Below are 12,959 nucleotides of genomic sequence, written 5' to 3' on the forward strand. Positions count from 1 at the left end.
CCTTCCATCTACCTATCCAAATGTCCTTCAGTAAAGTGGAACCTCATGATTGATTCAGCTGACTCAATATTCCCTTCTGCAGTAGCATTCGAAGTGGCTACAGGGAGATCTTGAGGGAAGGTGGTCTTCATTCATCTCATTATGGTTCATCTAGGATCTCCATATTAAACACTGGAGCCAAGTCCAGGGGGCTGTGAGTGCTTTGGCACCCACAATACTATATATGTGGGGGCTGCCCCCCAAAAATCAGTAGGCAAAGTTGAAGCCCTTCCCTGCTGTCCCCATCTCTTCAACATGAGAGAGGAGGGGCTGCTGTGTCTGGCTCTGCTGGCTCCTCCTCCTCCTGGTCGGTGAGGGAGGAGGAAGAAGAGGAGCCGCCACTGCTGGTTGGTCGGTGCGTGTGACATCACACGTACTACATGCAGGATGTGTGTGTGACATCACACATCCACGTTACGTTGCAGGCACCCACAATTTTCAGTGCGAGATGGCACCTATGTTATTAAATGTTACTGCAGATGTAGCTAATCAGAAGCATGAATCAGTCATGCTTCTTCCCCCTGGCTCACCCAGATCTCTGTTGAAATATACTGCTTTTTTCTCCGAATTAGTAACATGGCTACTGTATTTCCATCTCTGGGTATATTTATTTTTGTAGACTAAAATATAAAGTTGTTGCTGAAGATTCCCTTTATGTGTTTTAACTAAGATCTGAATTGTGTCATATGGTGTCTGGCTTCACACAATCTGCTGTGTGTGAATCAAATTGGCCCAGGTTACTTTATGTGCACAACCCAGCATGCTCTGAGTGGTGTTTGGCGAATAGGCCAGATAGTCATATGCATTAAAGAATTGTTAAACTGATCTAATTTTATTTTCTGCTGTATTTTCTTTCGTTTGTGCTTTCTTGTGTTGATGAATTCCAGACACCATTTAACTATATTTGCTTTATGAAAATCTTTTATATTTATGTTTCTTTTTGGGTACTCACTGTGAGTCTGTCTAGATCAGGGGTTCCCAACAAAATTTTCTCGAGGACCCCTCATCGAGCCGCTATTGTGACAAGGACCCCCATTAATTCCTAATCCTAAAATTAAAAAGTGAGAGCCAAATTAAGAGCCGGCGATTTAGGTTCAATGGACACTGACAAGTTCGGTTCGAGAGTCACTGACTTACTTGCTTGAACATCAAATGCATTATCTTCCTCTTCATCTGTAGGCCTTTGTCATTTTAACGAACCACTTTTTAACCGACGGTCCATTTTTAACTACGCAAACAGTAGCTTCCGCGAAAAACAACGCTTTGTTTACAAACACTACTGTTTTGCAAAGAGGCAGCGCGCGCCAGGGAGGAGGGAGGGGAATGGAGAAGACAGGGTACCTGCGCAGTAGCGCACAAATGAAGCCGACGCGCGCAAAGCATCTTGGGGAGGTGAGCGTTTAGAATGTGCGCGCTGCCCCTTTGCAAAACAGTAGTGTTTGTAAAGCACCACCTAACGGCATACAGCAGAACTACTGCCTCTATCTAATTCTAGTTTTGCACTAGACTCTGCTCATGCAGGAAGCGGCCAAAACAAAAAATCTGTTATCATACGAAATATATTTAATATATTTTTTATTCTAATAGCATCTTGCGGACCCCTCTGGCATAGCTCGCGGACCCCTGGGGGTCCGCGGACCACCTGTTGGGAACCACTGGTCTAGATGTTTGGTAATATTTAGAGGTATTTTTGGTTACTTCTAGCAAAGTTACACAGATAGTGAGAGAGCAACCTGCGTTTGACAAATGATGGGAAATTGCATATATTTTCTGTGGCATTTATTGTAGTGCAAGCTCTCTAGCATTTCACAGAACAATTCAAACCATGTGCATCTTCTCATTGCAAATGGTTAGGCTTGCGTTTGCAGTCAAGACATTACAGGAGCAGATGAAATCCAACCAAGCTGCACTACAGTGTATATTGGCATTCAAACAAGACCACCATCATTTGTGTAACAGAAACACTTGGAATTAAATAAACTCCAGGCACAGCACTTGTCTATGAAAGAGGCAAAGTGAGTGGTTATTTAGCCTAGCTATACAGTATTTTGAATTTGAAGACATTTCATTTGTTGTCGATAAAAGTCAGCAATGGTTCTTGCAAAAAGAATACAGCTTCACAAAAGAAGACAAATGGGATTTTAACTCATCATAAAATCAGTTGAGTGTTCAGCAGGACAAAGTCAGAGCTAATTGAAATGAAAATTTCTTTAGGAAGTGAAGTTTTTTTATGATGTACTGATTAAGAGATGGAGACAGGCATGTGGTAAAGTCCTCAGGCAAGTGCATCTTCTTCCAGAAACTCCACGTTGGGAGCTGAGGATGAACAAGACTGAGTTACTTCCAAAGTTACGCAGTCTGTCCATAAAAAAGTTGTGGCTTAAAGTTTCCCATATTCAGCTCTCTGACCACGAGAAGTTTTTTCAGAGAATAAAATATAATGTATACATAAAAGTAATCCCCATTAGAAGGCTTAATGACGAGGTGATATAATCCTAGAGTTACAGATATAACAGGATTAAGGATGAGGGCATTATTTATTTTTAATTGAGAAGGCAATGTGTGATGGCTGCAATTTATAGTTGTGAGGAAAAGGAAGAATAGAGAGATAAAATAATGGGAGAAGAATTGAGAGTAAGTAGTGAGAGAGAAAATGAGGATCAGGGAATGGTACAGGAGACAATAAATTGTGGGTGGGATGGATGAAGAATAGCTTTGCACAATTCAGGGCTGCTTAATAAATTACAAAAAAGTGTCCAAAAACCTCTCCTTTAAACACCACAGCAGCTTTTGCAAATAAATTTACAAATTTAAAAGTGAACAGGAACTGTTACTAGCCTGCTGCTCATTCATTGCTAGATGTTGAGAGGACCTAAAAGCATATAGCCCTACCTAGTTTTGATTCTTCCTTATCAGAGACAACTAGACTAGTGGCTATACTCAGTCCTGCATTGCAGAAACACATGAAAAACATAGTAAGAATGCATCTTTTACTGAAACATATCAATAAATCCTTAGTGGCTTAAAGGCTTAATCGACGCTTCGGCATTAAGACGGATACGAGGTCTGTGGACATACTACATTGGTTTACAGTCAATGGTACCTTTGAGATCTGCCTTTTTAGGTGCATTTAGCATAACTTGTGAAAGAGCCCAATGGGTTGACTATACACCAATTTAATGTGTGTGCTAATTAATCCATGAAAAGCTCTTCTCCCTGCATCTGGGTCTGTTAATAAAATTTCTCCTGCACCATGCCTTTCTGTGGCTCCTGGCATAACGCTTTCTGGGGAGGAAACTGCAGCAGAGACCATCCAGTTTTAACGGGTTGTGGTTAATAATCCAACACATTGGAAATCTTCCCACATCCTAGCAATGCCTTCTTTCTATAAAACAAGCATACACATCTGCTCTTCTAGTTAGGACATAACAGTGTGAAATGACCATGGGCTTATTACAAGAGGGTTCTCCTGGAAATTCACATCCCTGCTACGTAAGGAAGATGGGTGTGCTTGGAAATGTGAGGTGGTCTGGTATGGATCATGCGAGGGAGGTTAACAGAGCTTTATCTTCAGTGAGCAGCCAAAAGTGAAGCAAAACAGCCTCTGTGTGGCTGCAGCAGCTAGTGATTCACAGAACAGCATTCACAGTTTCCCCCCCTCAAACTGCTGCAAACATTCGCTCTCGGCCGTTGTTTATTTTTAAGTTCAAATTTTTCTTTTTTTTTCTAAAAAAAAAAAAACCCAGCTTGAGAAGCTCTATATGCCGTTTATTGCTAGAGGATCTGGGACGGCAGGTAAAAGCCGTTAATCCCCAGCAAGCTCCTGGGCAGACTTAACAGTCAGAGATGACAAAAGTTAATTGGAAACATGAGCAGCATAACAGAAGACACATTTGCAGTAATTGGAATGTAATGTCTCCAGAAGAGAGAGTTTGCAAAGAGTAACTTTAGAAAAGAAGTGGCTCTCAAGAGGTGGGTAAGCAAGTGTGGTTCTTATGCTCTCTTATTCATTGAATGAGGCGCTTTCAAACAGACAGAATCAATAAGAGATTTGGACTTGCCAAGGAAGCATTTTCAGCTAGTTCTTTTTACTCCAGCTGGTTTCAATTATGAGATAAAGAGGTATCGTTTATTGTTGCTGTATGAATAAGGATATGATGGTTTTCAGTTTTGTAGATTTGGGTTTGATTCAGTGTTTTACTGGACTAGAAACTGAACTTGCAGTTATCAGAAGGATCTTCTGACGGAGTGTGCATGTGTGTGTTGTGCTGTTTTTCATGTTACAGTTGGATTTTTGCCAAGTAGCAAATTTCAGCAGAGCTAATTTCGCTCAGTATAAAGCAGACAGTTTGGGTTATGAAGTTTTTATATTTTTTAATTTTCTAATAATACATTGTTATTGTCTGAGCAGGATACTCTGACACACACTGACCACGTACATTTATTTGAATGTGGTTGCTATTAGGTAACATCTAAAATACATTATTCTCTATTATTTGGTAAGCAACAAAAAGTAGACTAGGTAATTCATAGCAATAAGAAACAGAAGGTTCCTGCCAGCAGCCTTTTAAAAACATAACAATTTTAATTGGTGATGATTTGATCGTGCTATTACTTTACTGCCCTCCCACCTCCCACGCCAGAACAAAAATAAAACAGATTTTGTTTTGGGTGACATGGATAGTGTTGTGTTTAGGTCACATAAAACATTATCTTAGTATTTCTTAGCTGCTGTTAGATGTCAGCATTTTTTGAAAGCTAGCTGTGTTCACCTGAAGACTTTCAAAAAACAAAGGCACCATGATTTTATTTTATTTTTGTTCTCTGTCTCCAGAGCCAGCAGACAATTTAGCCTCTCAGCCTACAGGAATGAATGAAAATGCACCACCTTCAACCCAAAGCAGCAGTAGCAACAACATTGCCGGTTGCAATAATTCCTCAGCCATCCCCCAGCCCAACTCTGCCGTTAAACCCTGGCGCAGCAAGTCACTCAGTGCCAAGCACACAGCTACGTCTTCCATATTATCAGTAAAACAGCAGGTCCAGGAACCTCCAAAATCCTCTCCAGAGATGGTCAAACCAACTCCCAACGGTCAGAAATCCATGCTGGAAAAGCTGAAGCTTTTTAATACAAAAGGAGGCTCCAAAGCAGGAGGGTCATCCCTTGAATGTCCGGGGTCTCGGGACACTAGTTGTGAAAGGCTAGAGGCCCTCCCTAGCTTTGAGGAAAGTGAAGAGATTGAAGCTGCGAATCGGAACGCAAACAACCCCACATCAAACAGTCCCAAAATTGCACTCAAGGGAATTGCACAAAGAACGTTCAGTCGGGCACTGACCAATAAGAAGAGTTCCCCAAAGGGCAATGAGAAAGAAAAAGAGAAGCAGAAGGATAAAGAAAAGGAAAAGGGCAAAGACGTTGCCAAGAGAATATCCGTAACCGAGAAAGCAGACGTGAAAGAGGAGCCGAAAGAAGAACTGATCCCACCAGCTGCAACCGAGATGCCAAAAAAATCCTCCAAGATCGCAAGCTTTATCCCTAAAGGAGGAAAGCTAAACAGTGCCAAGAAGGAGGCACCTGCCCCTTCGCACAGTGGAATACCAAAACCAGGGTTGAAAACCGCCACAGGGAAATCCTCAAGTGCCCCAAGCTGTTCGGCAAAGGATGGCGAGAGAAGCCGCAGTGGGAAGCCTGCCTCAGGCCTCTCTCACCAAAAGCCCCAGCTGGACGGCAGGAATTCCAGTTCCACATCAAGTTTGGCCTCCTCTGAAGGGAGAGGCATTGGAGGGGTGCCTGCTCTGAGTACCAGTAGCAGTACCCAGGCTGTCAATGGGCCCACAGGCAGTACCACACAGACCACAGGAAGCAATACTGTGAGCGTTCAGCTACCTCATCCACAACAGCAATACAGCCACCCGAATACTGCCACAGTAGCACCATTCATGTACAGGTAGGAGTAACTTTTTAAGCAGGGTGTGTCAAGTCTGACTCGCTTAGCGTAGTCTGCTTCTTCTGTGGTATGCTTTCTCTAGAAGTAGGGAAAAACCTACAATAACAACTTGAGTTTGGTTTCCACCCCAAACGAGCGTTCCAGATCCTAATAAGCAGCAGACTTGTGGTGTGCGTAGGACAGAGCTTCTTTTTATTTGTGTCTCAAGTTAACTGTGAAAGCGACACAAAAGAAGAAATACAACTGTATGTTTCTAGGCTAATAATAATAATAATAATGGTAAGATTATGGTTTGGTTACATTTTGAGCTAAACCTTAATAACACGGGGCTGCTCAAGGTACAAAATGAAAAATCCCTTGCCACAGCTATATAGTGATTTTAGAGATGTTTGGAAATTGGCAGAAATGTTTAAAGCAGATTGCTGAATCCAGATAAGACAGAGATGCTGTTAAGTGGTAGGTTTCTCAGCCTAGATGAGGAGACTACATCCTGTTCTAGATGCAATGACACTCCCCTTGAAGGAGCAGCAGTGTAACTTGGGGACTCTCTTGGATCTGGCATTGTCATTAGAGGCAAAAGTGGTCTCAGTGGTATGAAGTGCCTTCTACCAGCTTTGGCTGGAAGCCCAGCTGCAATCCTATCTGGACAAGGATAGCCTGGCTTTGGCTGCCTATGTTCTGGCAACCTTCAAGTTAGACTAGTGCAGGCATCGGCAATCTCCGGCCCATGGAAGCTGTTTATCTGGCCCACGGGCTGCCCGTGAACCGAGCCGCCCACTCGGCAAGTCCCCCATGTGCTGCGGTAAACTGGCGCAGCGCGGCACGGGGACTCGCTGAGGAGCACTAGAAATCGCTCCTGCACAGCCGCAGAAGCAATTTCTGGCGCTGCAGACATTTTGGAAATGGGCAGCCAGCACCGGAAATCGCTTCTGCGCATGTCTGCGGCTGCGCAGAAGTGATTTCCAGTGCTGGCTGCCCATTTTCAAAATGTCCGCAGCGCCACCAGAAATGGCTTCTGTGCCTGTGCGGCCCATGGGCGATAGTCCGTGGGAATCCTCCAGCCCACAGGCGGAAAAGGTTGCCGACGCCTGGATTAGTGCAATGCATTGTACATGGGGCTGCCTTTGAAGTTGGTTTGGAAACTACAATTAGCGCAAAACTATGGCAGCTCAGTTGTTCACCGGGAGATAAAGCTGGTTCTAACCCAATTGTGCTGGCTGCTGATTTGTTTCTGAGCCAAATTCAAAGTGCAGGTTTTCACCTTTAATGTCATATACAAATCAGGACTCCTATGCCTAAAGGACTGCATTTCCCCATATAAATATGTCCAGAACCTGAGATCATCGTGTGAGACTTTTCTCTGTGTGCCACCTTCAAAGGAGGTTTGGAGACTGACAATGAAAGAGCAGGTCTTTCCTGTAGGAGCTCCTCATCTATGGAATGCTCTCCCCAGGACTGCCTGGTGTCAACTTGGCATTGTTTTGGTACCAGGCAAAGACTCCCCCCCCCCTGGGCATTTTCCCTTATTATACTTTTAATAGGTTTATATATTTTTCTACTGTATTGCTGTAGCAATTCATAAAGTTAATCAACTGACTCTGGCTGAAATGCTTTTTAAAATACATAAGCATTTAATTCAAGGTTAACAGACTAATCAGTTCATGGCTACATTCCAATATCATGATAAACTACACATATAGTATCCCCCAGGCTTGTACACTCCCCTGCCCCTCTCCACAGTTGGAGGCAGCAATGCTCTTGAATGCCAGTTGAGGGGAACCATAGGAGGGGGTTGTGCTCTTAGGTTTGGGTCATGCTTGTGGGTTTTCCACAATCATCTGGTTGGACACTGTGACAACAGGGTGCTGGACTAGATGGCCATTGCCCTGATCCAGCAGGTTCTTCCAATGCAACTGTGATGAGGCTCTTAGAAGTTTTCACTGCATCTTATCAGGTTGTCTGAACCCACCAAACTGATTTGTTTAAAACAAGCCAATTTGAAACTGTGTTTTATGAAGCCAGCTTGAGATTAACTACAATTTTGTGTTTGGACATAAGTTAAACCGTGGTTAGCTGCAATCAGAAGTAAAAGCTTTCCAACTCCACCTTGTGGCTTCACTGGAGGAGGAGAGCAGACTAGGGAGTGCACAAGTTTAAGGGAAATTAGCTGGTTGCTGTCATGAGAAAACTTAGTTTCTTGTGATGCCTGGACATTGCTGATGACTTTAAATTTCTTTTTGCAGTATTGGGAACATCTTTGATTTATTTCTGAGGACTCTGACAAAGTGTGTAATGTACTTAGAGGGTCAGGAATAAAGCAATAGACTGGATAGACTGGATTTTCTGATACTTTGCGTTCATTTGAGAACATATTAAATCCTTCTAAAAATAAGAATAAATAGGAATGCTCATACTCCTTCCCAGCATATGTCATTCTGTAGTTAATGAGTCCATGGAAATAAGCCATCTGTTTAACTTTGCATCAAAAGGATTCCTATCTGTTTTGGCATCTCTCACATGGCAGTGGGATATGTAAAGAAAGGCACCTTCAAGTATAGTTCCAACATGAAAGTCAGCATAGATTGACATGTCCTGACTGTTAGTCAGGAATAAACTATTCATGCATTGTGGCTCATACCCAACCCAGCCGAGGAGTTGATTTCTTCTTCTCTATACCAACCTTGCACAGGCGTTAAGAAAATCATCCAAACCACATGCTGAGCCACTTCGCACAAAGAGTGAATCATGTTATAGCAGCTGTCATGTGGTCACCATCGCAAGTAAACCAGCCCCTAAATTCTAGAATAAAAATTAACAGATTTTTAAAATAAAAAATGCTAGGAAGTTATATGCTGCTTTAATATGATAGATCTAAAGCACTATGCCTCTTGGAGGAAAGGTGTTATACAAATGGAAAAAATACTTTAAATAAAAAGAAACTGACACAAACAGCCTGCATCACATTCCCTAAAGTAGTCTCTGTTGTGTCAGCGATGGCTGGATCATAAAACAGCAATATAGGTTGTTGACCAGGCTGGACACTTAATTTAAAAATGTGAAGGTATTTGTATAGCCAGTCTGTGGGCCTGCAAAGCCTGTATTTGACAGTGAATATTTCATATATATTTTTACAGTTGAGTGCTTGTTTCCATTTCTAGGACATAGCTCAACATGGGACTAATGAATTATGTAAAGTCAGTCTGCTAGTATATCCTGGGGAGAGGACACAATGTGAGATGGCAAGTGTACTTGTATTGGTGCTGGAATTCTTTTTTGCCATATGAATGACTACATTTCCTTCCCTTCCCCCCTCTCATATTTTGAACTTAAGATCCCAGACAGACAATGAAGGGAATGTAACGGCTGAGCCCAGCACTGGAGGGATGAGCACGAGCATGGATTCTGCTCCTTACACTAAAACTGCACAGCCTATTTTAGAAGATCTTTCTGGTAAGACTTATGTGTGTTGGCTTTGTTAATACAGAGGAATAAAGGATGGGGCTAAATGAAATCATTAGCTACCACTATCTCCCTTCTGTGATGGGAAGGAGATTAGTGAGCATTTTTATTCTGATTCTGGGTGAAAAGGCCCTGCCTAATCTTCCCAGTCCCAGTTCTTTGGCTGTAAATGTGGGGACCACTTTTCCAGGATGGGCTGGATAAATCCTTAAAATTTAGGGGTTGGGAGATTCACATTGCATGACCAGTAGAGGACGTTCTCTGTCTTCATTAAATTAATTTTTTATTGCTCCTTTTTGCCACCATGGCAAGCAGTGGTAGTCCTGTTTATTTATTCAAAATATTTGTTAGTTGATGTAAAAATAAATCTCTATATGGTTTACATAAAATATAACCATGAAGGTATTATTAGAAAAGTAGAATAACAATATTCGAATAAGACTTTTTGAAAGTGAAATCTAAGCAGAGCAATACTATATATACCATATATAAAACTTAGCAGTGCGTAGAGCCTTGGAAAGCTTGAGTAAACATACATAACAAGAGGTGATTAAGGCTGGTTAGTTAACTCTGCTGCTTGAACTAACTGAAGGGCATTACAAAGAGTGGATCTATCACCAAGAAAGCCCACTTCTGTGCTGGAACCAAGTGATAGTATCAGCGCCGTCTTAAGCGCCCCTGTCGCCATGGTGCGCAGGATCTCTCTGGCGCCCTTCCGCCCCGTTTCCCAGTGCGGTGGGCGGGTGGGCACGGCGCTGCTGCGCGGCGGGCGGGCGGGCAGGCACAGTGCGATCTCTCCGGCGCCCTCCCGCCCCGTTTCCCAGCGTGGCGGGCAGGTGGGCGCTGCGCGCAGCTGCGCAGCGGACCGGCGGACCGGCCGGCCAGCGGGCGGGCGCAGCTCGCGGCGCCCTCCTGGCGGGCCGGCGCCATGGTGCCCTGCACCACCGGGGGTCTATGTAGAGCCGGCCCTGGATAGTATGTTGGTTGAGAAACATACTTCAGAGCTTCAGCAGAAGATTTCAAGGCTCATCTTGGTCTATGCTGGAGGAGGTAGTCTGCTGTTATTATTTATTAATTTATATACTGCTTACTTGCCAATATGGGTTCTAAGCAATTGTCCAGGGTCTTAAATATCAACAACAAAGCATTGAACCTGGCTCAGTCTCCAGGATCTTTCAACACCAGTGCAATTGTGCAAAGCTGGATGTCCCACTTTGTACTAGATTACGCTGGTGAACTAGGCAGAAGGGTAGCCCCACATTTTGCACATTGCAGTAATCTAGACAGGGTTACAACTGCATGGCCAACTGGGGGGAGGCTGTTCTTGTCTGGGAGTGGTCATAGCTGTTGAACCAACTGAAACGATGATGGGCAAGCCATCTGGGCCTCTAGTGAGAGACTGGCATATATAGAAAGGTATATAGAAACACATATAAGCATAACCAGTAAGGAAAGATATGCATTTCCCATGTAGTGGTGCCTCAGGAAATCTTCCAGACCTGAGTTACACATCTACAAAAAGCAAATAATAGCTAACTCGTATTGGTCCTTTGTCATCAAAACTGGACATGTTTTATTTTAGCACATTGTAACTTTTGATCAAGCACCATGGGAAGTGGAACAACAGTTTCACAAAGACAGATGGTTAGTGCCATTCAGCATGTAGTCTTATAAATTGTAGGCCGCTAGCAAAATAAATTAGGGTGAGGAAGAAGCACTATGGAGATGAAGAACGAATGAGCTTCTGAATCTGTATAGTTAATAAAAAAAACCACTTTAGGACAAGCTTTCTCATCTCTTCCTAGGGCACCCTCATCAGATCAAATAAGTTATGTATTAAAAACTCAGGCTTCACTTAGGTTAATGAACACATGAAAATGATTTTTCACTTTGAATCTGTGATTCATTCCACGAATTAACAGAGTTCTCCTTTCAGTTTTGCAAGACAAGCATTTGCTGTACAAAAGATCATTGTTAAAAATTGCTCAAATATTATGCAACGTTTTCCTACAAAATTCAAAATGTGAGGAAAGTATGCCAAGAAAATGTCTGCTTTCATTTCTTGCACAAGAAATCATATTATAAAAGAGAATAACAGTTTTGCAAGACTGAGGAGTCCTTGTAGTGTCTTTAACACACACACACCCAAAAAAACCTGGATCGCTAAAACTTACAGGATTGCAAAAGCTACTCTGTAGTTCATTTTTTAAATCAAGACTCATAAAAGTAGATTTTTGGAATATGATCCTTTGTTATAGTCCTCATACTGATGAGGGTTTAGTTGTTTCCTTCTCAGTCAGCCAGCATGATTACTGATACGATGCAAGGATATGTTGAGCGAGAAAATTCATAATTTTTCAAGCTAAAGAACTGTTTGGTCAACTAAGTCTGTTCAGGCTCCTATAAGCAGCCTTTTTTATTTTATTTTTTAAAGGTAAGCATCTTATGTTCAAAAGGGACTGAAGTATTCCAGTTATCAGCGCTTTCAAAGTACAACCATTATCATGCCGTACTATATTCTTCTAAAATGCACTGAGTATTTGCTTTAACAATTAAGTGATAAATAATATGGCTTAGGAAAAAGACTTTGTCAGTAGCAAGAGTAATATTTTAGTATATTAAGCATTTGATACTGGTCATTGTGGAAGGGATCCTCCTAATGTCATTAATGTGTATTGTACATCAACAGTAGGTACCCATTCCATAAAAAACTGGTGCCAGTGAGCACTAACTGTAAAAGAAGGAAACTACATTTGATTTGGAGCCATAAAAAGATGGCAATTTCTGTTGGTAATAAAATCTAGTTGTTTTCCCCTCTAACAATTCTATTTTTTCATAGGGGAAGATCCAGAAGCTCGACGATTGCGAACTGTCAAGAATATCGCTGATCTTCGACAAAACTTGGAGGAAACCATGTCAAGCTTAAGAGGGACCCAGGTTTCTCACAGGTGGGAGGCATGAATTGCTTCACTGTTCAAATAGAAGAACTGTGGGGGCCTGTTTTTCCTGCCCTTGACTCAGTTTTTGCCCCGAGAAACGATTTAAGACTGGTAATGACAAGCATCCACTGAACTAAGCATGTATTGTGCTTTATTCTTTTTTAAAACTGAAAACCAAGGTTCTAAACTGTCTGAAGATGATGGAGTAAATTTTGGTAGTGGAGAAAACCAGGCTGTATATAAAAGCCTAACCCTGAATAAATGCTTGTTACATACTTTAGGTGATGTTTGAATTGAAATGTGCAAAGGTTACTACCGTACTTAAAATGTTACGATAGATTTCAATGCATTTTTACCAGATTTACAGTACTGTATTGTGTTTAAACAAGCAGCTGAACTTTATGTGACCTGTTTGATAAGGTGCATAGCTTGAATTCCTACCTGCTCTTTGGTCAAACAAAGCCTTATAATTTTTTTAAGTGATGTACATGTATATGATTTTTAAGAGAAAAGCAACTTTTAGGACTCCCCAGTAACATTTCAGAGATAAAACAAAATGTCTGTTGTTAAGCCA

The 12,959-nt window shown here is 42.1% G+C and overlaps 1 protein-coding gene across 10 annotated transcripts in view; it reads left to right on the plus strand.

Annotated features, from left to right (window-relative positions):
- NAV2 (neuron navigator 2) overlaps positions 1-12,959 on the plus strand; it is a 538,652-nt gene that overhangs the window by 407,263 nt on the left and 118,430 nt on the right. For 8 of the 10 annotated variants that reach the window (XM_060275159.1, XM_035117262.2, XM_060275158.1 and 5 more), the window contains 3 exons: positions 4,874-5,987; positions 9,319-9,437; positions 12,286-12,394. In XM_060275159.1, coding sequence (XP_060131142.1) covers positions 4,874-5,987; positions 9,319-9,437; positions 12,286-12,394 — 1,342 coding nt within the window. Of the gene's footprint in view, positions 1-1,514; positions 4,016-4,873; positions 5,988-9,318; positions 9,438-12,285; positions 12,395-12,959 lie in introns of those variants that run through there. The other 2 variants (XM_035117354.2, XM_035117346.2) reach the window with 2 other exon arrangements.

The sequence above is a fragment of the Zootoca vivipara genome, chromosome 1 (genome assembly GCF_963506605.1).
Source record: "Zootoca vivipara chromosome 1, rZooViv1.1, whole genome shotgun sequence".
Taxonomy (NCBI): domain Eukaryota; kingdom Metazoa; phylum Chordata; class Lepidosauria; order Squamata; family Lacertidae; genus Zootoca; species Zootoca vivipara.